Source organism: Micromesistius poutassou (genome assembly GCF_964030765.1).
Source record: "Micromesistius poutassou genome assembly, chromosome: 24".
In the NCBI taxonomy this organism is placed as follows: domain Eukaryota; kingdom Metazoa; phylum Chordata; class Actinopteri; order Gadiformes; family Gadidae; genus Micromesistius; species Micromesistius poutassou.
Genome location: NC_140294.1, coordinates 1,228,298 through 1,255,760, shown reverse-complemented (window position 1 = coordinate 1,255,760; position 27,463 = coordinate 1,228,298). Strand labels below are relative to the sequence as shown.

The 27,463-nt window shown below is 50.4% G+C and overlaps 1 protein-coding gene across 1 annotated transcript; it reads right to left on the bottom strand.

Moving 5' to 3' along the window:
* Positions 1-1,135: 1,135 nt before the first annotated feature.
* Positions 1,136-27,463, bottom strand: nalf1a (NALCN channel auxiliary factor 1a; the record flags this gene model as incomplete). The annotated part of the gene is made up of 3 exons (XM_084487940.1): positions 1,136-1,479; positions 4,475-4,646; positions 26,756-27,463. 3 exons carry the CDS (start codon positions 27,461-27,463, stop codon positions 1,136-1,138), a joined length of 1,224 nt encoding a protein of 407 aa, XP_084344066.1.

Here is a 27,463-nt window from a genome sequence, read left to right as displayed (position 1 = left end):
CCAGGCTGCTCTGACTGCTCACTCGCCCTTCCGGAAGTTCCTACTCCGCACTTTTCATTCTTCCCATCTACAAGACTCGTTTCTGAGCACTCGGAATGTGTTTTTTAGGGCGGGGGGGGGGGACAGGAAAAAAACACAAGCTTGAGATCGAGATAGAGAAGAATCACATAACTCTTTGTTTTCTCTGTGGGGGTGGGGCGGGGGAGGGGGGGGGGACCGTGGGGGATCATGGGTAATTTGTGGCTGGGCCCTCGAGGGGAAAAATACGGCACGCCAAAGGACTCACACGCGGGTGTGGTGGAGACGCAGGAGCACAGCGCCTGACATCAACCTGTTCTGGCACCTTGACAATCATCAAAATCATAACGAGTGATCATAAGAACCAAAACTATTTTCCTTTTTTGAATCCAACAATCCGTGGGTGAACGATGGGAGCTGTGGAGTTGTGGGCTTGGCCGCCGCCGCCGCCGTCGTCCGCACGTTGCGCGCGAGAAGAAGACCTCGCTTTCTGAAGGTGTGTGGACTCCCCTTTTTCCCCCCCGTACGCACCCCTAAGGAGCGTTACTAAACAACACGACGACGGAGGGAGGAGAGGAGGGACACGCAGGGAGGGAGGGAGGGAGGGAGGGACGAAGGTGGGGAAATGAGTAACAACATGTGATAGAAAAACGTTCAGGCAGAATAGAAACTATGAGCAGGTTGGTTTGTTTTTTTTGTTGATTCTCCCTCCCCGAAGTAGCAAGGGCCAGAGTTTCTTTTAGCAAGGGGGGGGGGGGGGCGGAGACTCCGGTACTTCTGGGTGCCCTTTTGGGGATGTGGGGGTGGGGCGAGGGGAGGGGAGGAGGGGGGTGGGGGAGTCCCTCCCACACCCATCAGGGTCCATCAGGGGCCAAACCCCCCTCCACCCCCCCCCACCCCCCCCCCCCACACACACACACACACACACACACACACACACAACGTGGTACGCCATAAAGGGGAGTGGCTCCCCCCCCCCGGTGAAACGACATCATGAGACACACCCAAAGTCTTTTCATCTGATTCACCCTTCCTCCTCCTCCTCCTCCTCCCCCCCTCAGCATCCACCCCCACCCCCCCCCCCCCCCCCACACCCCCACACCGGACCCCTCCTTTGTCACTCGTCGCTGGGGGCCGTCTCCTCCGGCGCGGCCGCCGACCACGCCCCCCAGGAGGCGCCGTCGGCGACGGACATGGCGATGGCGGTGTGGAGCAGGACCAGCGCCAGCAGGCAGATCTTCAGCTGGCGCCCGTGGCAGAGTCTGGCGCCCGAGGAGGCGGCGGCGGCGGCGCCGGACGCGGCGGTGGCGCCGGGCGGCGGCGGCTGCTGCTGCTGGCAGGGGGCAGTCCTTTTTTTTAGGGTGCCGCCCGACGGCCCGTCCGTCTGCGTGTCCCACCGCACGTCGCAGCACTCGGCGTCGCGCTCCGCCGACGATGACGACGGACGTTCGCCCAGGAGCCCTGCGGGGGGGGGGGGGGCAGGGGGGTGGGGGGGTCGGACAGAACACACGCAGAGAGAGAGAGGGGGAGGAAAGGAGACCGTGGGTGGTGGGCCTCTGAGACAAGTTTTATTCCCGTAGCCGTCCGGACTCTAAACACAAACGTGGAGTTCCCATACCTGGTACATACAGAACCCCCCAGAATCACTCCAGCACCTTAAGACAGTTGCTCAAACCTTTTAATAATCTTTTAGCTTTATCTATTTATTATATGTATTGTTATGAATTGTATGTTGCGTCTTGTGTCGTCGTGTTGTGGCACCAAGCGGAGCTGCGCTCCAATTTCGTTGTATGTTTCTGCTACAATGACAATTAAAGTTCAATTAATTAATTAAGGGGAGTGGGGGGGGGGCTATGTCTTTAGGGGCTGCCACAGGGGGCGCATGGAGAGGAGGATGGACCCCAGCTGGATGGGAGTCGGGGGGGGGGGGAGGTTTGTGGTGGGTGGAGATGTCGTAGTCGGTGGCAGTGACTACAACTGCCTGGACTCTCTCCTTATGGTTATTCGGCCAGCACCCCATCACCCATTAAAAATTTCCCCCACTCTGGGTTCCTTCTCAAGAAGAACTCTTCCTTCCTAATTAAGGGTGTTTTTTCTTGCCCTCTGGGGGGCTAGGGTCAGGGAGGGGGCATAAATATACGGCCTGTTAAGCCCTTTGAGAATGTAAAATAAACATACAAGTTAAATTTAATTGGAGATTTTTTTAAGATTCTACAGTTCTACAGTCCTGGTGAACGGTACTAGGTGCGCTTACAGAGTATATTTTGTCTGGGGGTTGTGGCTGTTTAAATGTTAGGATGCACCGGCCTGTTGGTTCACGTGGTGCGAATATGATTGCTGTTATTGATCTGTTGGTGGGGCACAGAGGTGCGGAGGTTGAAATGCTTCCTGCCCTCACTAGAGGAAGTGAAGCGCATTCAGGGACCTAAGATTGGTCCGGGGGGGTTTTTGACTCTGTCCATTGTCCAGAACATTGTGACATTCCTATCTGAAGGTTACAAATGAGTGCCTGTCCACTTATGTCTTCAAAACAACCAAAAAACTTTCCAGTGGATCTACTCGAATTTTGACATGAAGACTAAAATACAAGCTTTCCTGGATTATGTCGCAATATTGTGTACAAATTCTCCATGATTATCGCAATCAAATATCAGCCAAGGACACTCTTGTTGGGAGTTGTAACACCGATATTGTGTAAAATCTCCTCGATTATCACATCGGAACATCTGCATCTGCGGCGTTCCAGAGGTGATGTGGCTTACAGTGAAGCGTCATCCGTGTTCAGATCAATATCAGGAAGAGAACCGAGGACTAAATAACTCGATTTGATGACACTTTTAGTTAAGTCACATTTCTCAAGTCAACTTAAGAAATGATCTGATTAAGAATACAAAGAATATAATCAGTTCCGTGTTGCAGTGCAGGGTTAGGTTTGATATTTTCAACACACGGTAAGGTGGCTGTGCTCCTCCCTGTATCCTTATGATTCTTATCCTTATTATTTTTTCTAATGGTTGCGGAATTGCAATGTTGACGAACTCAGATTGCTCTGTGCCTTTCGGTCTGTGGGGAATCGCATTTTGATTTGTTTTGACAATGCATTACTGCCTACACTCACCTGTTCCCCAAACTGACCACTAGATGTCATCAGGAAGTAAAGATTAAGAACATACCGGGAAGAAATCGAATAATGACAGGGCAAAGTGAGGGGAAATTCACTAGGACAATTACGAGCGATACATCTTTCAGCACTGATGAACGATAATAATACATTTTAAAAGCCAACAGTATTGAGAAGCCTGGCCCCACTCTTCATATATCTTCATATATTTCTACACGTCAGGCACCAATATTGTTAATATCTGTGCTACTTATAGCGATGTTTTATTGTTGATGTCATTCAACACAATGGCCTCATTTCTGCAGCAGGCAAGATCAGCCTAACAGGAAGTGGGGACTGCAGTCACATCCTGTCAGGACTTCCGCTACGGCACTGGACATTTGCATGAATTAGCATAGTTTTTCAATCAAATATTAGTCCCTATGTTGCATTGGCTATCGCGTTGCATACTTGTTATCGTGTAGCATATTTCAAATGTTAAATTAAGACAGGTTGGCTACCATCCAACTTAAATTCAGTGATCATCGTGAGAAGCAGTTGCAGTAGTGGTAGTAGTAGTAGTAGTAGTAGTGGTAGTGGTAGTGGTAGTGGTAGTAGTAGTAGTAGTAGTAGTAGTAGTAGTAGTAGTAGTAGTATTAGTAGGCCTGAAGCAGTAACAGTAGTAGTAGTGAGCCTTTTAGCAGCAGTAGTAGTAGTAGTAGGCCTAGTAATAGCAGTACTCATAGCAGTACTAGTAGTAGTATGAACAGGGGCTCGTAACAGTAGTAGTACGGCCTGTTAGTAGTAGTAGTAATAACAAGGCCTAGGAGCAGTAGTACTCGTAGCAGTAGTAGTAGTAGTAGTATTAACAGGGCCTAGTAGCAGTAGTAGTAGTAATATTAGTAGGGCCTAGTAGTAGTAATATTCGTAGGGCCTAGTAGTAGTAATATTTGTAGGGCCTAGTAGTAGTAGTGGTAATATTATTAGGGTCTAGTAGCAGTAGTAGTAGCAGTAGTAGTATTAACAGGGCCTAGTAGCAGCAGTAATATTATTAGCAGGGCCTAATAGTAGTAGTAGTAGTAGTAGTAGTAGTAGTAGTAGTATTAGTAGGGTCTGGTAGCAGTAGCATTAGCATCGTAGCAGCAGGGGTAACAGTGGTCATACTGTAAGAACACTCTTAGCATTAGCAATAAGTAGCAGTCGTAGTTAGCAGCACGTAGTTAGCAGCACGCTAGCTGCTACGGTTATGCTAATAATTGGCTATATGCTGTGTGGTGTGTTTGCATGTGCGTGTTTGTGTGCGTGTTTGTGCGCGTGCGTGCGTGTGCGTGTGCGCGCGAGCGGGCGTGTGCAGACCTGTGCAGATGAAGCTGGGACTGCCCCCGTGGATGAGGTCGTCGTTGTCGGGCAGGATGAAGGGACAGCTCTGCTGCACCTCCAGGCAGTACTGGTGGCACGGGACCCGGCGCGCACACGAGCCCCGCGCTGTGGGGAAGTACTGGGCACACAGCCAGGGCTTGTAGGCCACCTGGGGGAGAGGGGGGAGAGAGGGGAGAGGGGTGAAGGGTGGTGGGGAGAGAGGGGGAGAGAACCGGGGGGGAGAGGGGTTAGGGGTGGTAGGTGAGGGTGGGAGAGGGAGATAGGGGGGAGAGGGAGATAGGGGGTGAAGGGTGGTGGGGAGAGGGGTTAGGGGTGGTAGGTGAGGGGGGAGAAGGAGAGAGGGGGGAGAGGGAGATAGGGGGTGAAGGGTGGTGGGTGAGGGTGGGAGAGGGAGAGAGATGGGGGGTGAAGGGTGGTGGGGAGAGAGGGGGAGAGGGCGAGAGGGGTTAGGGGTGGTAGGTGAGGGTGGGAGAGGGAGAGAGATGGGGGAGAGGAGATGGGGGGAGAGAGGGAGAGAGAGAGATGGGGGTTGAAGGGTGGTGGGGAGAGAGAGGGAGAGAGGGGTTAGGGGTGGTAGGTGAGGGGGGAGAGGGAGAGAGGGGGGAGAGGGAGATAGGGGGGTGAAGGGTGGTGGGGAGAGAGGGGGAGAGGGAGAGAGGGGTTAGGGGTGGTAGGTGAGGGGGGAGAGGGAGAGAGGGGGGAGAGGGAGATGGGGGGTGAAGGGTGGTGGGGAGAGAGGGGGAGAGAACCGGGGGGGAGAGGGGTTAGGGGTGGTAGGTGAGGTGGGAGAGGAGAGAAGGAGGGGGAGAGGGAGAAAGGGGTGGTGGAGTCAGAGGGGTTAAGAGAGGATCGGAGAGAGAGGAGTAGAGGGGAGATGAGGAGAGGGAAGGAGCGATGAGGAGAGGAGAGAGAGATGAGGAGAGGGGGGGGGGAGGAGAGAGAGATGAGGAGAGAACAGGTTACAGGATAGGAGTTCCTAAAGAGAGAGTTCTTTAAGATCCTTAATTAATTAATTAATCCTTAATATTCTTTTTGCTAATCCTGTTATTGACAGATGCTCTTTAAAGGGCTCACTTGGTCCCTAAGCGTGGAACACACCGGCCCAACCATTGGCCATCTGAAACGTTTGTGGGGAGACTCAGGGACGAGTTCAGCGACAAATCTGTTCGGTGTGTTCCGCTGTGTTGGAGGCTTGTACAGCCGCGTTGGACGGTGTACTGTCCGATTGAACATGCAAAGTCTGAGAGCATTGGCTGTCTGAGGATCAGAGCCTTCTGATTGGTTGTGTGCTGCTAGCACACAACCAGCGAATCAGCACGGTGAGTGGGAGGGGCGGACCAGCGCCACCCGATGTTAAGGAGACTTATTGCATCTCGCGCAAGTGCAGAACGTACACGCTGCTGTGTAGTTGGCAGTAGTCTTTGCGGTGTGTTTCAATGCAACTTTTCTGCCGAACGGGTCAGACGAGATGCAACAGAGTGGTTGGATGAAGGCAGTTGGCCGTTGGTTTGAGTCTGGGCTGTGTGTGGGCCCCTTTACACGCACGCACACACACACACACACACACACACACACACACACACACACACACACACACACACACACACACACACACACACACACACACACACACACACACACACACACACACACACACACACACACACACACACACACACACACACACACACACACACACACACACACCCCTGAGCAACCACTGATACTTCATGTCAAACATTCAGACATCATTGGTCTCTGTCCCACAGATCCATGTAGTTTAACTAACCTCCCACTGAGATTTCTTAAATGCATTAATTTTCTATATAAACTAGGGGTGTAACGATACACAAAAGTCACGATTCTAGATACGTACTTCGTTTTTTAAGTCACAGTTCGGTATGTTTCTCGGTGCAGCAGTTTTTATTATTATTATTTTACAATTTGGATTTGACTTGATTTATTAAATAGTATCAAACAAATGCCTAACACAAATGAAAAGACATCAAATACAATTGAGGATAAAAACACAGTAAAGTCCAGGACTTATTTCCATTGTGGTCCTCAACACAAAACATCAGGACAAGACAAGACACTCACAGAGTGTGTGATAATCAATAAAAACGTTATTCCGAAATTATACCGAAATGAAATGTGCATCGAACCGTTAGACCCGTACAGAAAAATGTCGATACGAATGAGTGTATCGTTACACCCCTAATATATACAGGATATAGATATGTATATGTATATCTGTAGGTAGGTACGATTTCAAACTGTATCACAGTGATACAAGGCCAGAATACTGTGCTTCTCCATCGGTTGTCTTAAACCTGTCCTGCACTAAGTAACTTTTCTAACATTCACATCACATGTGAACTTGCGGGCAAACAACAGACGCACTCATCTTTGCTTGTGGGAAGCTATAGAAGGCCTCCAAAATACTGCATATCAAGGTTTCAAGCCCAATGTTGGAATTATTTAGTATGTGAAAAAAATCTGTTGCTTTTTTTTTCTTTGTTCACAATTGTTTCATTGGGATGAGCCGCGGGCTGAAAGTGTATTTGTTTTCTGAAAACGCCCGTGTTCCAGGGGGGAATCAACTATCCGGAAAAACCCCTGGCCGTTTCTCCCCCGACTGATCCCCAGAAAACCCCCCCTCAGGTTAAAGATTGATGAGGCGTGGAGGCCGCAGTAAGGAAGAACACCATCGACCTGAACAAGACCTGCAGGGGCGGGGTGGGGGGGGGGAGAGGGGGAGGGAGGGAGGGGAGGGGAGGGGGTGGAAACCTGCAGGGAAACACACGAGGGCTGAAAACGGTCAGGTAGCATGTTGCCACAGGCGACGAACAGAGCCATCCCGCTTGCGAGCTAGCAAGCTGACCCAAAAACAACAAACGCGACGAACTTCAGGGCGAGCGCACAACTCAAAGTCACCACTTCTGTTACCGAAGACCACAAAAAAACAACAACAAAAGGAGTCCGACAAATGAAACTCGGACCAATCCCCGACCGCACTCCCGACATCCCAGCTAGTAGGATTGAAATGAGTTCTGAGCGTACTGCAGCACTGCGAAAGCCACCGAAGCACAAACAGCTGTAACTGAAGCTTGAGTGGGCGTAATATTGTAGTGATTAAGATGTTTGATTCCCAGTGGAAGCCTCCTGCGTTCCTGCCCCAACGCCCCGCCGTCCACCGTTAATAAACCACCTTCAGACCGACCGGCGTGACCGCAACGGACATGACGGGGCTGGAGGGTTGGAGAGCCGAGGGTCGGAGAGCCGTAAGGAGAGCCGGAGGAGAGCTCGCTTTTGGAAACGAAACAACCCAAAGAAACTTCCGCTCCGTCCCTCCCACCTTTACGTTTCTCTCACCAAAACTCGAATGATTTCCTTCAAAACAAACGCACCAGAGCAACACTGTGACGCGAAGGCCACATAGAGGCCTTCACACACCTGTGATTGACAGACTGGATGGATTCCCCCCGAGCCAATCGGGGGAAGAGATTGGAAAGAGCTGTTGTTTACATTCGTGGCAGGCGCACTCGCGCTAACTTCCCTTTGGCAGAATCGGTTCAAGGGAGTCATTTTGACAAACGATACCGGACGTTTCAGTGCGGCCAGTAGAGGAGGTCACGACCGTTTAATCAACCAGAGAGCGTGGCTTGTCCTTCAACACGTTTACACAACTATTCTGCATCGCTACGGTAGTGTCCTGTAATTGGCCCGGGTCCATTTTGGCTTCCTCCCCACCCCCCCCCCCCCCCCCGGGCCGGGCCGGCTGGCTGCCTCCAGATGTTTAGCCGTGCAGCCAAACCGACTTGAAGTTGTTGCAGGACTATGCGGAAACCCACGCAAGACACACTTCATAGTTTTGAGTCCTCGGTTGGCAGCTGGGTCATGCTGAATCCGCACTCCCCCGGGGTGCACTTTGATGCAGAACGGTGAGAACAAACCACTAGGAGGGGTTACTGCTACTCGCTGTGTGCCGCGCTACAGCTTAGTGCGTAGCGGCAAGAGCTCTATTCATCACCGTGCTCAGTCTTTTTCAACCCCTTTTGTGTCTGCGCTAGCCGTGGGCAAGGCAAAGTCGTACCTCTGCCAACGATCCACCTCGTGCATCACAATGTACAACCTCTTGAGCTGCTTGTTGTTGTTTTTGGTGTTGTTCAAAGGCCCCTCCCCCCCTTCTTCTCCTCCCCCCCCCCACCCCCACCCCCACCCCGGTGCGGTGAGAGTGCGGCTGTGGGCAATGGAGCTCAGGGACCGCGGGACAAGGTGAGCGCTGAGGTCAAAACACCGTCTTACTGAATCCCGCCCGCACCATCCATCAACCTCTGGACGCACGTTTCGACCGGCTCCTCCAGCTAACACGGGAGCCAACTCCCTCGGGGGACGGGGGACAGTGCAGCAGTACAACCGTTGTGGCTAAAGTGTCTCGCGGCCTGAGGCACCGTGTCCGACGCCCGCATACCGAGCGCATGCTCTATGCCGACACGTCCGTCCCCGTCTCTCCCTTTTGCGTAAAAAAGCGTCTACTCTGCTGCTGAATGGCCAATAGTGTCTAAAGGCGTTCGTTATGGTTCCACCACGATGATCACCACGCATCGACGGGAGGCGTGCGTCACGCCCCCCCTCGCGGTGGACGCAAGGAGGGTCCGCAAGGGCGTTAGTGGGTCCGTCAACCACCCCCCCCCCCCTTGCGTCGCGTCAAATTGGAACCAGGACTAAAGCCTTTAACGGAGGGCCACACGAGGGGACAGCAATGCAGCGTGTGCGTATGCGGACAGACTCAAGGGACTCAGCAGCCAAACGGAATGTTTTTTTAAATGACAATTTTCGATCAGGTCACATCAGTATTGCTGAAACAAAGCGACACTTCTCCTTTCCACTGCGGAGGTTTTGGCGAGTGGCAGCAGCTATTGACGAGTGACGTACCGTCCGTGCAATAACAACGCATCATGGGGGATTATCTAAATGAGGCAGGTGGCAGTAGAGGCCCCGCTATCCAATCAAACCCTCAATGATCCAATCACAGCCCTCCTAACATGTTTTGACCCACTGTTTTGCTAAACCAAGAAATGATTGCCATCTTCAACCACAACAAACCACAACAAAAAGGTAGCTTGCTGTAAATAGCATTAATATTGACCTAAAAAACAATTTCACCATTTTGTTTATCGCAATATGGTACATGGCGCACACGCATCATATCATATCAGGGAAACTACAGAAGCACTACGTCTTACAACCGACGGAAATGTTCAGGCTTTTGGCGCATGTGTGTGTGTGTTTGTGTGTGTGGCCTAGCCTGTGTGGGTGTGTGTGTGTGGCCTAACCTAGCCTGTGTGTGTGTGTGTGGCATAACCTGTGTGTGTGTGTGTGTGTGTGTGTGGCCTAACCTAGCCTGTGTGTGTGTGTGGCATAACCTGTGTGTGTGTGTGTGTGTGTGTGTGTGTGCGTGCGCACGCATGTGTGTGTGTGCGCGTGATGTGGACAAATAAATGGAGTGCTGTTTGATTGGCGGTGATTTGTAATAAAAGTGTTGCCAGGGGTGAGGTAATCGGTGGAGGGAACCCTCGGCCTTCGGAGGGGAACCGGAGACAATCCCAGTCAGCCCAGACAGGAAATCTGGGTCCGCCGAAAGATCTGTGTGTGTGTGTTCGCGTGTGTGCTTGGCAGTTGCCAAGGTAACAGCTTTTTCTGCTTTTCATTAGAGCTCAATGGGTAGGCTACTTTTCTCTCTCTCTCTCTACCCCTCGCCTATCTCTCTCTCTCTCTCTCTCGCTCGCTCTCTCTCTCTCTCTCTCCCTCCCTGTGTCGGTGCATTTTGGTGTGTGTGTGTGTGTCAGTGGGTTTGTCTCTTCATGCGTCGTTCATCTGCATGTGTCCGGTGTTGTGCGTGCACATATACAGTGTGTGCGCGTGCATGTGACTGTACTTGTGCATCTGTGCATGTGTGTGTGTGTGAAATAGATACTCGATTAATCCCAATGGAAATGGAGGAACATGTGTGTGCACACAAACAGGCGTGTGTGTGTGTGTGTGCGCGCGCGCGCGCATGTGTGTGTGTGTGTGCACGTGCAGGCGCGCCCGTGAGGTGAGGGGATGGCATGAGAGCAGATTGAGTTAGCCAGGAAGCAGACCTGCAGTCTGATGTGATCAGCATAATGTGTGATCACTGGAAACCAAGAAAAACCTCCATCACCATGACACTTAGGCCACTTCAAACACCAGCGGCCAGCCAGAGCAGGGCTGGGGACACACCGCTCTGCACACTGCTGACTGACTGTTGGATTAATGTCGGATTAATGTTTGCCGGCTGTTGACTGGCTGCAGGTCTGACTGTTGACTGACAATGGGCCGACTGTTGACTGAATGTTGGATTAATGTTTGCTGGCAGTTGACTGGCTGCAGGTCTGACTGTTGACTGACTATTGGCCGACTGTTGGATTAATGTTTACTGGTTGTTGACTGGCTGCTGGTCTAACTGTTTTCTGGCTGTTGGCTGACTATTGCCTGACTGAATGAGGACTTGGCGTTGGCTGGTTGTAGGCTGGTTATTGCTGGCTGACTGGCTGTTTACTGACTGTAGGCTGGCCATTGCCTGACTGTTGACTGGCTGGTGGCTGACTGTAGACTGGCTGGTGGCTGACTGTTGCCTGACTGTAGACTGGCTGGTGGCTGACTGTAGACTGGCTGGTGGCTGACTGTAGACTGGCTGGTGGCTGACTGGTGACTGGCTGGTGGCTGACTGTAGACTGGCTGGTGGCTGACTGTTGACTGGCTGGTGGCTGACTGTTGACTGGCTGGTGGCTGACTGTTGACTGGCTGGTGGCTGACTGTAGACTGGCTGGTGGCTGACTGTAGACTGGCTGGTGGCTGACTGTAGACTGGCTGGTGGCTGACTGTAGACTGGCTGGTGGCTGACTGTTGACTGGCTGGTGGCTGACTGTAGACTGGCTGGTGGCTGACTATAGACTGGCTGGTGGCTGACTGTTCATGTCGTCAGTTATGAAGAGATGCTCTTGTTTTATCGTCTGTATTGTTTATTTTTCCCCTCCTGTAAACTAACCCCATTGGGAAAAAGAGGACACAAAGTTTTGGAAACCCGGGCCATGTGGCACACACACACACACACACACACACACACACACACACACACACACACACACACACACACACACACACACACACACACACACACACACACACACACACACACACACACACACACACACACACACACACACACACACACACACACACACACACACTAGGCCTGGGCGATACGGCTGAAAGACATATCACAATATAACTTGATCATATTGATCGATATCGATAACTATTGATAATTTTAATTACCTAAAAAGACTAGGAATTACCATGCTGGATTTTAACACTTCTGTTTAACACTTAATATGACCTTCCACTGTTCTTCATTGATAAATACTCCAATGTCGATACAACAATGAAAAACACTCAAATATTGTAAATAAGTATGGAACCGTGTTTGTGTAACAAACCCAGCTGCTAGATTCAGTGGTGCAGTCTCTTATCTGTATATATATTGAACATGTTTTATATTGATATATTGATCAAAAGTCTATCACAATACGATAATTAATTGTTTTAGAGCCAAGGCCTAACGCACACACACAGCTGTCTCCACAACAGAGGGAGAGAGCGACAGGATGACAGATGTGGCTCCACACCTAAACCTACCACAACAACTCCACAGAATCACTTGAAGACTTTTTTTTTTTTAACGTCATTAAATGTTTTCTACGTCCAAAGTGAGTCGGGGGGGGGGGGGGGGGGGGGGGGGGGGGGGGGGGGGGGCGAACACACACAGACGGCTTGTGTCTGAGTGTGTGTGTCCCAAGGTAGCAGGCCAGGAAAGCACCATCTTGCTGTCGGAGGACGGGGATTGAACCCACAACCGTCTGGCTCGGAGTCACTCCAACACTCCACCAGACCCTCGACTACGCCCGTTAAACCCTGAGCTAAAACACTGCCTCTCAAAGCGTTCCCGCCCGGGTTTTACTACAAACGGATGACATCGCTCTGCTCTGTGTGATGAATGTGGTGTATTTCTTTTTTGTCCAGAATATGGAAAAATCTGTAATGACCACCATAACTCGAACAAAGAAAAAAATAAAATGCAAATGTAATAATACAACGTCATTATCATCATTAGGTATTCACATAGTATCTGTGGATGGTATTCTGGGGTTCATGTAATATTAATATCATGATGATGGGTAATGGCTATATCGCAGCGGTGAGCGAGTTATAATTATTTTTACCATCATATGAACAAAGTGTTATACAGCTAGTGTTGTGCAGCTATAAGCAGGGCTGTCCCTTCAAACAAACAACAGACAGCACTTTACCAAAATGTCCGAAAAGGGGAAACGCAAAACAGATACAAGGCTGACAACTGCTGAAACTGTTCCAATACGTCCCGTCAACAAGAGCTAAAAAAACACTCCACCACCGCCACCGCCACCGCCACGGGCCACGAGCACCACCACCGTAGGCGCCGGAGCAGACAGCTCCATGCATAACTGTCACCCCCGAAAAACTCTGGGACTCGCGGGGCAGGACCTGAAGATGACTTTATTTCTGCATGGCCTGCCACGAAATGAAGCAAGGCTTTGCGTCTTCCCTCCCCCCGTCCCCCCTGTCCCCCCTGTCCCCCCCCCGTTTTGCTTTTATGAATCGGTTGGACCTTGACCTCGCTCTGTCGTTGTAGCGTCACGCAACTGCTTCAAAAGAGAGTAGGTAGGGTGGGGGGGGGGGGGGGGGAAGGTGTTGGAGAATAATAGTACAGAGATATGCAGTGGGTCAGTGTGTTGCGGGATCAGGTCAACGGTGGTGGGGGAGGGGGGGAGGGGGGGAGAGGGGAGTCCGGCCCAACGCGTTTACCGGCTTGGGTTGCATTGCAAACGCTTTCATGGTCGGGTTGACGCCGTTTAGTCGTCCGAGGCGACTCGAACCTCGCGTGTGATATATTCGCCACTTCTACGCCCGACCTTAAGGAGAGGGTACGGGCGGTGAGAACAGCCCCCTTGCTCGCTCATTGGGGGCTGGAACCCTGAACCCCGGGGCGTAATGACCGACCGCGTATCTGTATTTTTGGGTCTCGGGGCTCGGTGGACGACAGCATGTCTCATGGGCGCCTGGGCACGGAGACCATAGAGAATAACAGCAGCGTAGAGCGGATGGCTTGAAGCTCACAGCAGTAAGCTCTGGGTGGATGCTAACGGAGCCGGATGGCCTCATCCCTTCACCTGCTCCTTAATGATCTGAATGATCGGATTTCCCTGCGAGTCCCTTTGGATACGAGTGTCTTAAACAGTCCGGTATTAACACTTATAGAGAGAAGACGATTCGGAGTATTCGTCTGTTAGAAATCAAATCACACACGTCGCGTGGGATTCGCACACCACCACACACACACACACACACACACACGTACCCACACACACACACACACACACACAAACATACACACACGCGCGCGCGCATAGCCACACACACACAAACGTACACACACACACACACACACACGTGTACACACACAAACGTACACACACACACACACACACACACACGTGTACACACACAAACGTACACACACACACACACACACGTAGCCACAAACACAAACTTACACACACACGTGTACACACACACACACACACACACACACACACACACACACACACACACACACACACACACACACACACACACACACACACACACACACACACACACACACACACACACACACACACACACACACAGAGTATACAAATGAGTAAAAGAAACAGAGGATGCAGTTCAACATCCCAGACGACACACATCCCTACATCGTTATTGCGTAGAAGAAGCAGCAGCCCTATTAGAGCCATTAGCTCACCTGGGCTATTCTCAGCCTTGTTTGTACATGGAGTGCAAGGAGGGTCTCCCTTGGCAACTACGACGTGCCCTTTCCTTTCTTCTTTTACCAATTCATGTATTAACACCTTAAAAATAAAGATCTATTCTCGGCCATCTTAGTCATCATCTCTCTCTCTTTCTCTCTCTCGCTGCCTCCCTACCTCTCTCTCTCTCTCTCCTCCATCCCCTTCCCCTCTCTCGCTCTCTCTCGCTCCCCGGCCCCAGACATGTCCTCATAGGGCCAGGAATAGGTGCACCCCACTTAATGGAGGACTCCCAGGTGCGGTACACCTGCGTCCAGAGTGGCTGACGTGGGATCACACAGAGGGCAGTGGGAGCCTCATAGTAGGGCCCCCCGGGGCGGTGCGGCTGAAAGACCGTATCGCGATATCACTCGATCATCTTGATCGATATCGATAACTATTGATCATTTGAATGAAACTAAAAAGACCATGAATCACCGTGCTGGATTTAAACACGTCTGTTTAACACTTAATGCGACCGTCCACTGTTCTTCATTGATGAATGCTCCAATGTCGATACAGCAATGAAAAACACTCAAATATTGTAAGTAAGTATGGAACCGTGTTTGTGTAACAAACCCAGCTGCTAGATTCGGCGGTCCAGTCTCTTATCGATATATATTGAACATGTTTTATATTGATATTGATCAAAAGTCTATCACAATAGGATCATTTGTTGTTTTATTGCCCAGGCCTACCTTATAGGCAGTGTGTTGTGTTGTGTTGTGTTGTTGTGGTGTGGGGTGTGGTGAGAGTAAACAAGTTAGCGTCACCGCAACCTTTAAGACAAACAATGATGATGTTGTCATCTTCATGGGTCACGTACCTCCTCGGCATACAAAAACATTTTATTGTTTATGCATGTGTGTATGTGTCTGTTTGTTTGTGAGTGTGTGTATATATATATATAGAGCGAGAGAGAGCGAGAGAGCGAGAGACAGCGAGAGAGAGAGAGCGAGAGAGAGCGTAAACTGTAAACTGCTGCAGAAAAACAAGCTCATAAAAAAAAACGTGAATGCGAGTGTGAGGTGTTTACAGTTAAATTATACTTGTATACGTGTTATGACGTCTGTGAAAGGAGGAATAGGTTGGCCTTTACCTTGAAAAAAGAGAAGACGTAAATCATAATATAATCATAATAACGCCTTGGAAAAAATGGGTTCATGGGGTGTATTGCTGCCCATCTCTGCTTGGGCCTGCTACAGCGAGAGCAGAGAACATTCTCATGTGCACGCACACAGACACACACACACACAGACTCACACAAACACATTCCCTCTCTACCCGGAAAGCGTCTGCATTTAGCGAGCACGGAGGTGAGCGCACGCCGCACTGGCTGCTGATGAATCACAACGCAGGGCTCTGCAGAAGAGGACTATAGCAGCGAATCACAACGCAGGGCTCTGCAGACGAGGCCCTGTAGCAGCGAATCACAATGCAGGGCTCTGAACAAGAGGCCCTGTAGCGACGAATCACAACGCAGGGCTCTGAACAAGAGGCCCTGTAGCGGCAAATCACAACGCAGGGCTCTGCAGAAGAGGACTATAGCAGCGAATCACAACGCAGGGCTCTGCAGACGAGGCCCTGTAGCAGCGAATCACAACGCAGGGCTCTGAACAAGAGGCCCTGTAGCGGCGAATCACAACGCAGGGCTCTGCAGAAGAGGCAGCAGCCAGCAGGGGGTCTGGGGGGAACATCTCCCCCCCACCCACTCCTCCCAAGGTTGTGGAGGGCAGGGAGGCACCGTGCTTCCTGACGACCCCCGAGGCTATCGCTTGGCCCCCGGGGAGCAGGTCGTTTGTCGGCGGGCGTGAATGACATTATTAGCCGGGAGTTCAAAATCAAACGGGGATAAATGGATTTAAAATAAATGAGGGGCTCAGGCTGGGGCTTAGCGTCGAAGCGCTAATCGTTAATCGGTAACCGTGTTGATCATTTAGCAGCACAGCCAAAGCCTCCTCTCTTGGCCCCGCCTCTTCTTCCGACAGCAATGACTCAATCATTCATGTATTCATGTATGCATGTATTCATGTATGCATGTATTCATGCCGCTCGGGGGACCGGGGGTGGAGGTCTGGTCAACCTTAGTGGTGAATCCAACCCCCCCCCCCCCCCACCCACACCCACACACACACACTGGCCTGAGCAGCTGTTTGTTGTGGTGGCCAAAGTCCCACGATGATTGGCTAGCGGCCGGGCGATGTGTTGAGCCGTCCACACCGAACCGCCGAGATCTGATAGACGGAACTTTGACCGAGTCGAAGCGCTGCGACGACGATCCATCCGCTTCCGTTTTATCCGAAGGACTTTATTCCTCAAACGCAAACGAGGGAGTCATTCGAATCTAACCCGGAGAGCGGCCTTCATAGTAGTTCTCTAGTACCCTATATAGGCCTGGGCAATAAAACAGTAAATTATCGTAACGTGATAGACTTTTGATCAATATGAATATAAAACATGTTTTATATATATATATATATATATATATATATATATATCGATAAGAGACTGGACCACCGAATCTAGCAGCTGGGTTTGTTACACAAACACGGTTCCATACTTATTTACAATATTTGAGTTTTCATTGTTGTGTCGACATTGGAGTATTTATCAATGAAGAACAGTGGATGGTCATATTAAGTGTTAAACAGAAGTGTTTAAATCCAGCACGGTAATTCTGAGTCTTTTTAGGTCATTAAAATGATCAATAGTTGTCTATATTGATCAATATGATCAAGTTATATCGTGATATGTCTTTCAGCCATATCGCCCAGGCCTACTCCTATATACAGTATATATATATATATATATAAATGCAAATACAGTGTGGTCAACAGCCAATCAGGAAACACACCAGCAGGGAATAACGCAGCACTGTCAAACGTTTGGGTAGTGACTGACAGACCCTTTGCCAGACGAGTGGAGCGCATCAGAGCTAGCGCTTAGCATTGAGTAGCTAAAGCCTCCCCACCCATAGGTGTAGCGTGAACGGGCGTTCATCATATCCAATGTTTATTTCCCGTACAATCCCATTCAGCGGGCTCCTGTACAGTCACTTTGAGCATGCTAACTTTGCATTCATACCCAACGCACCGATTCACACTTTCATAATCCTTTTGAGTTCCGTCTCTCTTGTCTTTTGACGAGCGATGACCTGAGGGCTTATTGTGAACCACCACTTTAGTCTGCGGGGTTCCATTCAAACGGAACAGGATCGGTGGCTTCTCTGTTCTTCAGTCATTTAGTTGTCACTTTTTTCTATGGCTTTCCACGGCACCGAAATAGAATGGATGTTAATTTTGCATGTCCTTAATAGGGATCCAGAAATGACATAACATTACATTGCTACACCCTGCAGAGTCACACGCTGCCTACTCTATGCTGTCTCCGCTAATATTACATTGTTCAATCAATCAATCGTATCGTATCGTGTATAAAAATATAATCCTAAAATATCACCATCAAATGTTTGAAAAAAAGACTATTAAAAGCAATCTAATAGCATAACAAAAGCTGTAATGTAGTAGCTCTCTTGACCGAAATAATAATAATAATAAATAATTATGCGAGTGCCTTATTGCCGGGTAATCGCACAGCAGACAATGACTTTCCTGCATAATGTAATAACATTACTGGTGATGTCACCAGTAATAGTGTTTAATGTGTGTGTTTGTGTGAAATGGAGAAAATTATCTCTTTGCCTCTGCCGAAAAAAATATGTTTTGTGTGTGAAAAACACTTTGCTCTACCTGGTGAGGCTACGCATGATCAAGAAGCGATTGGGTTTTAAAATACAAAGGCCCTGGTGAATTACAGGCTCCCGACTTCACCACCAGGTGCTGTGTTTATTGGCCGTTACAAATCCATTCAGAAACCGAACCCTTGCTGACATCACAAGTCGGGCTGGTCGTAGTAGTTTAGTCCAACGGTGAGGGTTAATATGATCTTATTATCGGGTTGACTCCCAGCACTTAGGTTCTTGGTTCAAACCTCTAGGCGCACAGTCCTGTAGCCATCCTTTGGATAAAAGCGCAATAAGGGAAAACGGAAATCAACAGAGGGATTATTTTTCTTTGCAGAGTCGTGCCGTTCTGTTTATGAAGTGTACTACTTGAGTTACAATTGTGCACCGCGGAATATGGTTGAATGCCGGATTCCCATACCATCCCAAGGGTTTGCATACATTATCCATAACGAGAAACCGTCTCTGCATTATAACAGTTCCAAATGAACGCACTACATATCCAACAATTCACAAGTTGGCAAAAAAACAACACGCTGAAAGCGCCGCAGACTATGGAACGTTTTTGCTGATTAAACTAATAAAAAGCAATGATATTATTACAGATGAAAGTACTAATATGTAATCATCGTTGGTAACTGGGGTATGAGCAGAATAAACTTCGGGCTGTGCCATCATCGGTAAATAACGAACTTCGGCACTGGTGAGCAGGGCTTAAAATCATTATCTAAACACGGACCAGCCCGTTGCGGATTATCCCCTCCATTACGAGTGCACCTTAATTAGTAGTACAGTTAGCCGCACGGCGCGGCGCGCGTCAGACACACGGAGAGCCCTTTCCGCCACCTTCCTCTTGCAGTGCGTCCGGAGCAGAAGCGATGATAAACACGTCCTTTAGGACGCTGTATCCCCCACACCGCCGATACATCCGTGGGCCCGGGCCAGTGAACGTTCACATCATCCTCAATCATCCTAATGGTGGCGCGCGGAAGATTACGCCAGATCTTCTCTCGCGGCGACCTTTGACCCCCCCACCCCCCACCTCCCCCCCGCCCGCCCGCCGTTTGTGTGCACCGCTGACACCCCGGGTGGCATACGGAGGAGGTATGTCACGATGGGGATCGTTATTATGCAAATGACTGCACTGGCGCGAGGGGGAGGGAGGGAGGGAGGGAGGGAAGACGCTTTTTTTTATAGGTGAGGCGCCGGTTACAGAGAGAGGCCGGCCGCCGCTGGTTTGGTCAAAAACTAAATAGAGACAGATCAGCGACTCAGGGACGACGAGAGGAGGGGGAAGGAGAGGTGAAAATATGAAAGCTGTCAGCAGTGTTTGGATTTAGGTGTGGGGGGAGAGCGGTGCAGGGGTGTGGGCCGTACTTGGCAGGCAGCGGAAATCAACCGATTTGCCCTGGAGCAGCAGCAGCTGCTGAAGGGGGGGGGGGAGGTGGGGGGGGGGGAGGTGGAGGGGAAGGGGAGGGGCCTAGTGTCCCACTGAGGCTGAGGAGGGGAAGGGGAAGGGCCTAGTGTCCCACTGAGGCTGGAGGCTGAGGAGGGGAGGGGCCTAGTGTCCTACTGAGGCTGAGGAGGGGAGGGGCCTAGTGTCCCACTGAGGCTGAGGAGGGGAGGGGCCTAGTGTCCCACTGAGGCTGAGGAGGGGAGGGGCCTAGTGTCCCACTGAGGCTGAGGAGGGGAGGGGCCTAGTGTCCCACTGAGATCGGAGGCTTAGGAGTGGAGGGGGCTGTTGCCTACGGTTACACTGAGGCAGAGGAGGCTGAGGAGAGGAGGGGGGTGTGTCGTCTATGGTTACACTGAGGCGGGGGGCGTGGCTCTAGCTAACCCTGGTGGCTCTACAGAAGACAGGCGCGCCGATAGCTCGCTTGCCCTTCCTTCCTTCCTTCCTTCCTTCCTTCCTTCCTTCCTTCCTTCCTATATCCCGCGCGGTGGTTTCCTTCAGGGCAACTTGACGTTGGCCTCAGGCTGTTTCTTGCTACGTCATTAGCATGCTGTTCAGGTGCCCAGGAGGATTGGGGGGTGGGGGGGGTGGGAGCTGTCCATTCACAGAAGAGGAGGAGGGGTGAGGGGGAAGGTCAAGGTCACCTCGTTCAATCACACGTGAGGTTCAGCGCGTTCAACGCGGCCCCGCTGTGTGGCGTGGGCCTGGCGTTAGCATGCTAGTTAGCATGCGCACACAGCCACGCTAGGGCAGGGTTAGCGTGCGCTAGCACGGGAGGCTTGTGCTAAGTGTGCATACACTAACGGATGAAGATGTTAGCCTTTAAAGATGTACATTTCCCATTAATGAATTTCTGTCTGAAAGCTTTGCAAGTAGGCAAAGGGATATACAGTGTGTGTGTGTGTATATATATATATATATATATATATATATATATATATATATATATATATATATATATATATATATATATATATATATATATACACACACACACACACTATATATATACATGGACACTTGAGACCATATTAGAAAGCATACAGGCAAGAGTGGATGCTTGCAGGTAGGTCCTTGGAAATCTTGTTCACACTTCTCCACAATGTTCAGATATTTGATCAGCAATGATTTTAAACAAACGCTCTGAAGAATAACTAGAATATCTAGAATAATAAGCCTTCTTAAGGCTTACACTGAGAAGCTAGCCTGGTCATTGCTGGTAGGTCTGCAACCACTAGAACTGCATAGGGGTAAATTTATTGCATATGTACATGCAAGAGAGACCAAATGAGTCATATTCAGGTAAGAACTACTCCACGCGTTCAACATGAAGGTGATGGGATGCAAACATTTTTCTAATAGTCACCACATAATAATATAATATAAAAAACATTTTGAAAGTACCTTTAGGGATTAAAGTACACTATGATTCAATGAAGCAGCTTAACGGTCTGCTGGCTACTAGCACTATTTGGTAGCTGATGATGTTGTGGTCTTTAAATATCTCACACACACACACACACACACACACACACACACACACACACACACACACACACACACACACACACACACACACACACACACACACACACACACACAATAGTAATTTATCTCTTTTAGGCTCCCACACCTTAATGTCGCATTGTGTAGCAATGATAAATAGTAACGTGTGACTGCGTTTATTGATATTGCTGCACGGGAGTGGGGGTAAATGCAGCTTATTTAAAAGTGCTGACAGGACAAGGCACTGTGTGGACACACAGGTCAATCCCAGAGAGACACTTTAGGCTCCCTGGAGTGGTTTTATTATTAAGGTATGGATTATTTTCAAATACTTTCGTTTTGGGTGCAGTTGCTAACAGTAATTGTGCTTACAAGATGCTTTTAGGCGGGGTTGAGATTTGTCTCAAACATGTTTGGCTAGCTATTAGCTACTAGATAAATAAAAGGATGTTTCAAAGTGCTACTTTTTACTATTTAACGTATGCATCTATTGTATCTAGTGGGCAAATTATAAAGCAAATGACTGAATGGTGGCCTTTGCTCAATTTAAAATGTGAATGTTAACATGTTTCAAATAAATGTTTTTTGCTCTACAGTTTGCCATATTCTGTGTTGTGTTCATAGGATTAAGCTATAAATGTATTAAGTCGTCGATAGAATTATGATCGATAGGTTATGAAATACTTTCTCTATCTTTGTTAAGGGCAGCCAAGCTAGCTAGCGGTGAGCTTGGCTCCCATGACCACATCAACCACAGTACAATATGCACCGTCCCTAGTCGCTACATGGGAAAAGATTCCAGTGAGCCTTCAAGCGGACGCAAAGACCACGACGAGTCTCGCCGCGGTCTTTGCGAAATGTCTATTTTCCCACAGACACTTCGCACATGGGCAGTCTGTGATCACCGCACACGGAACAGTTCTCTCCCGATAAGGATCATGTTTGGCCCATATAATCGTACAGACGGGTGGCTGAGAGAGAGAGAGAGAGAGAGAGGGAGAGGGAGATGCTTTTGATGTTTCGGGGGGGGGGGGCGGGGGGGGATCAAAGCAAGAGAGTTTCAAAAGACGACCACCAACCACTCTCTGTCTGGCATCTGTGATGTCTCACCTCGGGAGGACAGGGGATTAACCCCGGCAACAAGTGACGAACAACAGCGGTTTTCTTTTTGAAAAGCGGAGCCTTGTTGGTGTCTCGCTCTCTCAGCGCTGAGCGGGACGAGTCAAGCATCTGACACAGTCCAGGGGGGAGAGAACACACAGGACCCCGCTTCAGGCTGAGAGAAGGTCAGGGGTTGTGGCGTTATCGGGGGCCTATCGCCACGCAATTTCCTGTCTCTTACTTCCTATGAGCTGCGTACGCCAGATAGAAGGGCCTAGTAGCCAGAAGGATACTAACACGGCATGAAGAACCACAAAGAAATGCTCCGTAACAAGTAACAGAGACGCATATCCTCTCCGCCCCGCCTCTCTCCACTATACCCATGTAACTGAAGGTCCCGCCCCCTCTCTCTCCACTACTCATGTAACTGAAGGTCCCGCCCCCTCTCTCCACTACTCATGTAACTAAAGGTCCCACCCCTCTCTCGCCACTATACCCATGTAACTGAAGGTCCCGCCCCCTCTCTCTCCACTATACCCATGTAACTAAAGGTCCCGCCCCCTCTCTCTCCACTATACCCATGTAACTGAAGGTCCCGCCCCCTCTCTCGCCACTATACCCATGTAACTGAAGGTCCCGCCCCCTCTCTCTCCACTATACCCATACAACTAAAGGTCCCGCCCCCTCTCTCTCCACTATACCCATACGACTGAAGATCCCGCCCCCTCTCTCTCCACTATACCCATGTAACTGAAGATCCTGCCCCCTCTCTCTCCACTATACCCATACAACTGAAGATCCCGCCCCCTCTCTCTCCACTATACCCATACAACTGAAGATCCCGCCCCCTCTCTCTCCACTATACCCATGTAACTGAAGATCCCGCCCCCTCTCTCTCCACTATACCCATGTAACTGAAGGTCCCTTCCTCTCTCTCTCCACTAAACCTGCGTAACTGAAGGTCCCGCCCCCTCCCTCTCTCTCTCTCTTGTGTAAACTGCCACTCAAAAATAGTACTTAGCATTGTGTAGCATCTTATCCTTGCTATCTTTCTTGTATACGTGAATGGGTTAACCTAGCGATTATAAGTCCTTGGCACTTGTTTCTATGAACATCCTTACTGCACCGACAGCGATATAGTGTTGTTTCTCTTTCTTCTTCTTTCCTCTAAAGGCCCTAAATGTAATCGTAATTGTCTAAACAGATGTAACTGAAAGTCCTCTCTCTCTCTCTCTCGCCATAACGCACATTGGAAGCATCCCGATCCAGATGTTCTGTGGGGAGGTTGGGAACGTCAGGGCACTAGGTCAGCTCTACCTTCCTGCTACTGAGTGCCACGTGTCGGGAGTTGTTCCTCCAACAAACCTGGTTCTGTGTTATATGTGAGGACCACCACAGCATGGTTGGGGACTGCCTTAGGTTTCCTCGACTGCCCCTGAGACCGTCCCAGGTATACATCCATCAGCCCTACAGACACAGAGACTCGCTGTCCTCTACAATCACACTGACGATTGTGTACAGAGTACACACAAATATTCACCTAGACGAGGGATCAAGACGGGGGTGTGAGTCCCACTTGCCCTCCTAACCTGCAGCGTGCAGCGGTGGGCCTATGCCCTGTGATTGGTGGAGGGACAGTGAAGGGGGTCATTGAGAGGGGAATTTAGGCCCAGTCCCGTGTCTCTCCCCTTAACAAGAACACTTGCTTTGAGTGCCCTTAGCTGCAAGTCAGCTACCGAGCCAGCTAGCGTTCAAGGGTTGATTTTAAGGGGAAAAACAGCACTCCCCCCTTGCTCCCTCAAGTATTCGGACACCCTACCCCTTCGCGCAAAATCTAGGTTTAGGGCTGAAATCTAGGTTTAGGGCTGAAATCTAGGGGAAGGGGGGAGAATTGGGACAGGGCCTTAGCCTCCCCAACACCAAGACCAGAGGCAGGCAAAGCCGAACTGTAGCAGGCATCTCCTCACCCTCACCCAGTATGTTGTCTGGTTAAATGCTTGTGCAGTCTGAGGCCTCTGGCTGTCCCTTTAGGACAACCGACCCTTTTCACAGAGTTCCCTCGTCGTAGGACACACACACCGGTGTCCCTCATTACGCATGACGACGGCTCCGCTCCTTGTATGCACTCCTACGCAGCAGGGTAGTAGAGTACACTAGCGAAGATAAGTCTACTACCGGTGCCCTGGTGCATAAAGGAGCAGACCCGTAATTAGTGCCCCGGACCCGGAGTAACGAGCAGTACCATTAATGTAAGTAGAGTAAACACAGCCATAAGACGCGTAAGCCACCACACGTCTTGTTCTGTGTTTAAGATAATGGCTGGTAATGGATAAAGGTTTTCGAGCGGGGCTGGAGGGCACAGAGCCTCTGTGTGCGGCGCTGCGGTGAGTGGTCTCATTGCAAACACTGCCCGCTTAAGTTCGAGTTAGCGCGCGCGCTGCTTTGCACGTATGGGGAGGCTTCGAACGATCATGGAACTTAAACGGTGGTTTGTACATTGTTCTTCAGTTTCTTTGAAATCGCACCGCGCTAATATAGGCTACTAGCGCTATTCAAGAGCTTGCATAGTAAAAACACACACACACACACACACACACACACACACACACACAATAGATGTGTGTGTGATATGATGATCGTCCTTCAGAATAACTGCTAACATAACACTTGATGCCTTCTTGCAGCACAGCTGCATGCATGCCCGCCCATGCGTTTTGCTCCATGCAACTGTCTTCCCCTTGGCTGTCAATTGTTGATCATATTTCTGAATTGTTCTTTGTTCTACAATTCCATTTTCACAATATGATAGTCTATACTAGTTAGCAATTCAAAATAGTGTTAGCTGCTGCTACGGAGGAAACTAGCAGCAGCTAACAAAGTCAACATATTCTGAGAAAAATAAAGCAATGGCTTTTTCTTTTTTTTTCTATAATAACGGATGAGTGCTGTTGAAGCACCATATCGATAAGCAATACCCATCCTGAGTGAAGTCCTACTTGCTTATGTTTATGTTAACGTACGGTGAAGTCAGGCCTACATACAGTATGTGTATCGCCTCAAAGAGCTAGGCCTTTGCCAGTGATATCAGGACATCCCGAATAACATCAGCGGCACACGAGGCAGTGCTCCTGCAGTCGGTTTATGACCTCTAAAACCAAGCAATAAGAACGTGGCATCAACACCCCCCACCCCCCACCAGCACGTCTCGGTGCCCTTCTTAACGGCAGCGATCATGTATGATCCGACAGATGGCCTGGTTAGAATCATGTTTTAACACCTATCGTCTCCTCTTTGCCAGCGATTGGTGAATGGAGACCATCTGGGATTGGCCGAGGCTTCTGTGAATGGAGCGCCTGGTAGCGCCGCTCGACGCGCGCCCCGTGCACGAGCCGCCCTTCGGGAAACCGAACTGTCCCTGAAGAAAATCGGACGTTCAGAACCCCTTATGAACACACGTAGCCCCGCTGTACGCGGGAAAAGTCAAACACACTTTCAGACGTGGACTATTTTTGTAAAATGAGAATGGGGTTGTTGGTGGTGGTGGTGGTGGGGGGGTACTGGGATACACAGGCCTAGCTAGGCTACTGTAAATGGCTTCCTAATGGGCCTAGTAAACACCTCGCCGCGGAAGTAGTGCTCTAGCGAGGAAAAGGCAAACACAACCGTTTCCGCCCCATTAGGCAGGGGGGAACCCACCTCTTCACCGTAATGAACGGTACTCGACGTGGAGTGGTGCTCGCGACGATCAACACCTGGCGCGTATGCGACAGCGGCGGCGGCAGCGGCGCGCGTTCAACACTCGCGGGCAGGGTGACGTGGGAGCGCTGCTCGGAAGTTGCTCGCAAACGATAGTACGAAGCCGTGGGGGCTACTCGCCTCGGCCGGAGGGCTAACACAATCACATTTAAACGTCGGTCGACCCCCGCTGGTTTAATGGGGGCGTATTATAATCCCGATCCACACATCTAGGTGATCGATAGGTTATCGATTAGCTAATAGGGACTAAAGACGGCGAGTGAGCCTTCAATGTCAAAGACTACAAGCACAAAGAGCCACTAAAAAGAGAGATATTGAATGTGGTTTTGTACAGCGGAAGCCCAGCCCCCGCCCCCCCACCCCCCACCGTGCAGCACGGAGGAGGGCGACCGCCCGGCCGCTCGTGTAGTCCTGCAGCATTTCCACGCGAGCCCGGTACGGGCCTCGAACCACACACATCATTTGGAAATGAATGAACACGGAGGCCTTGCCTAGAACCGAGAGTCTCCTTGAATCTGTCATACCGTCTCCATGGTGACCGCGGGAGGAGGAGGAGGAGGAAGAGGGTGAGGACCCATAGATGCATCTATCTGGCCCAAATCAACAGATGGGCAGAAGATCCCTCTGTGTTGTTGGGTTGTTGTTTTTTGGGGGGGGAGGAGGAGGAGGGGGAGGGGGGGGAGGTTGGGGTTGGGGTGGAGGGGTTTGTTTTCGTTTTCGCCTACCTTGCACTGTTCCATGCACGTCCTCACCGAGTACGCGTCCGTCTCGTACTTCTGAGTCATGAGCTCAAAGTCCTCGTACTTCTCCTGGGCGTGCTGGTCGTAGCGCTGGTACGCCTGGATGCACAGGCTGCACCGCGTCAGGTCGCCATCGCTCAGCGCGTCCGGGCTGCAGTTCAGCTGGTCCGCGCTCGTCGACCCGTAAAACAAATCCAGTAGCGAGTAGGAGTTACAAAAGGAGAGATACAAATCGCTCATATTTACAGGCGACGAGCCGCCGTCGGCCTCCGAGAGACCCTTGCACAAATGGTCGGCGTCCCCGAAAGTCACGCAGTCTTTGGAGAAACTGTCCTGCGGGCAAGTTTCGAGTCGCAACAAATGTTTGGTAGAATTTCCTATAAAAATAGCGTCTTCGCTTCCTCTGAGGCTGCTGTGTGCGGAGCGGGGTCGGGGGGGCGCGGGGCGGCCGGACGGGTAGGCCCCCGTTTCCTTGTTGGCGGAAAACTTATCGCGGGTCCTGGTCAGTTTGGCCTCGGCGCAGAACCACAGGTGATCGGAGAGCAGGATGGTGAGGAACAGGAGGGACGCCAAGGACAGTCGCCATCTCTGCGCCCTCTCGGAGTCGGTGAATGGCTTTTCGTTTTCGCGGGGTTCGAGCCAGATTTGGAAGCCGTCGTCTTGCTGCCAACACGTCCAAGCACCCCTGGTCAT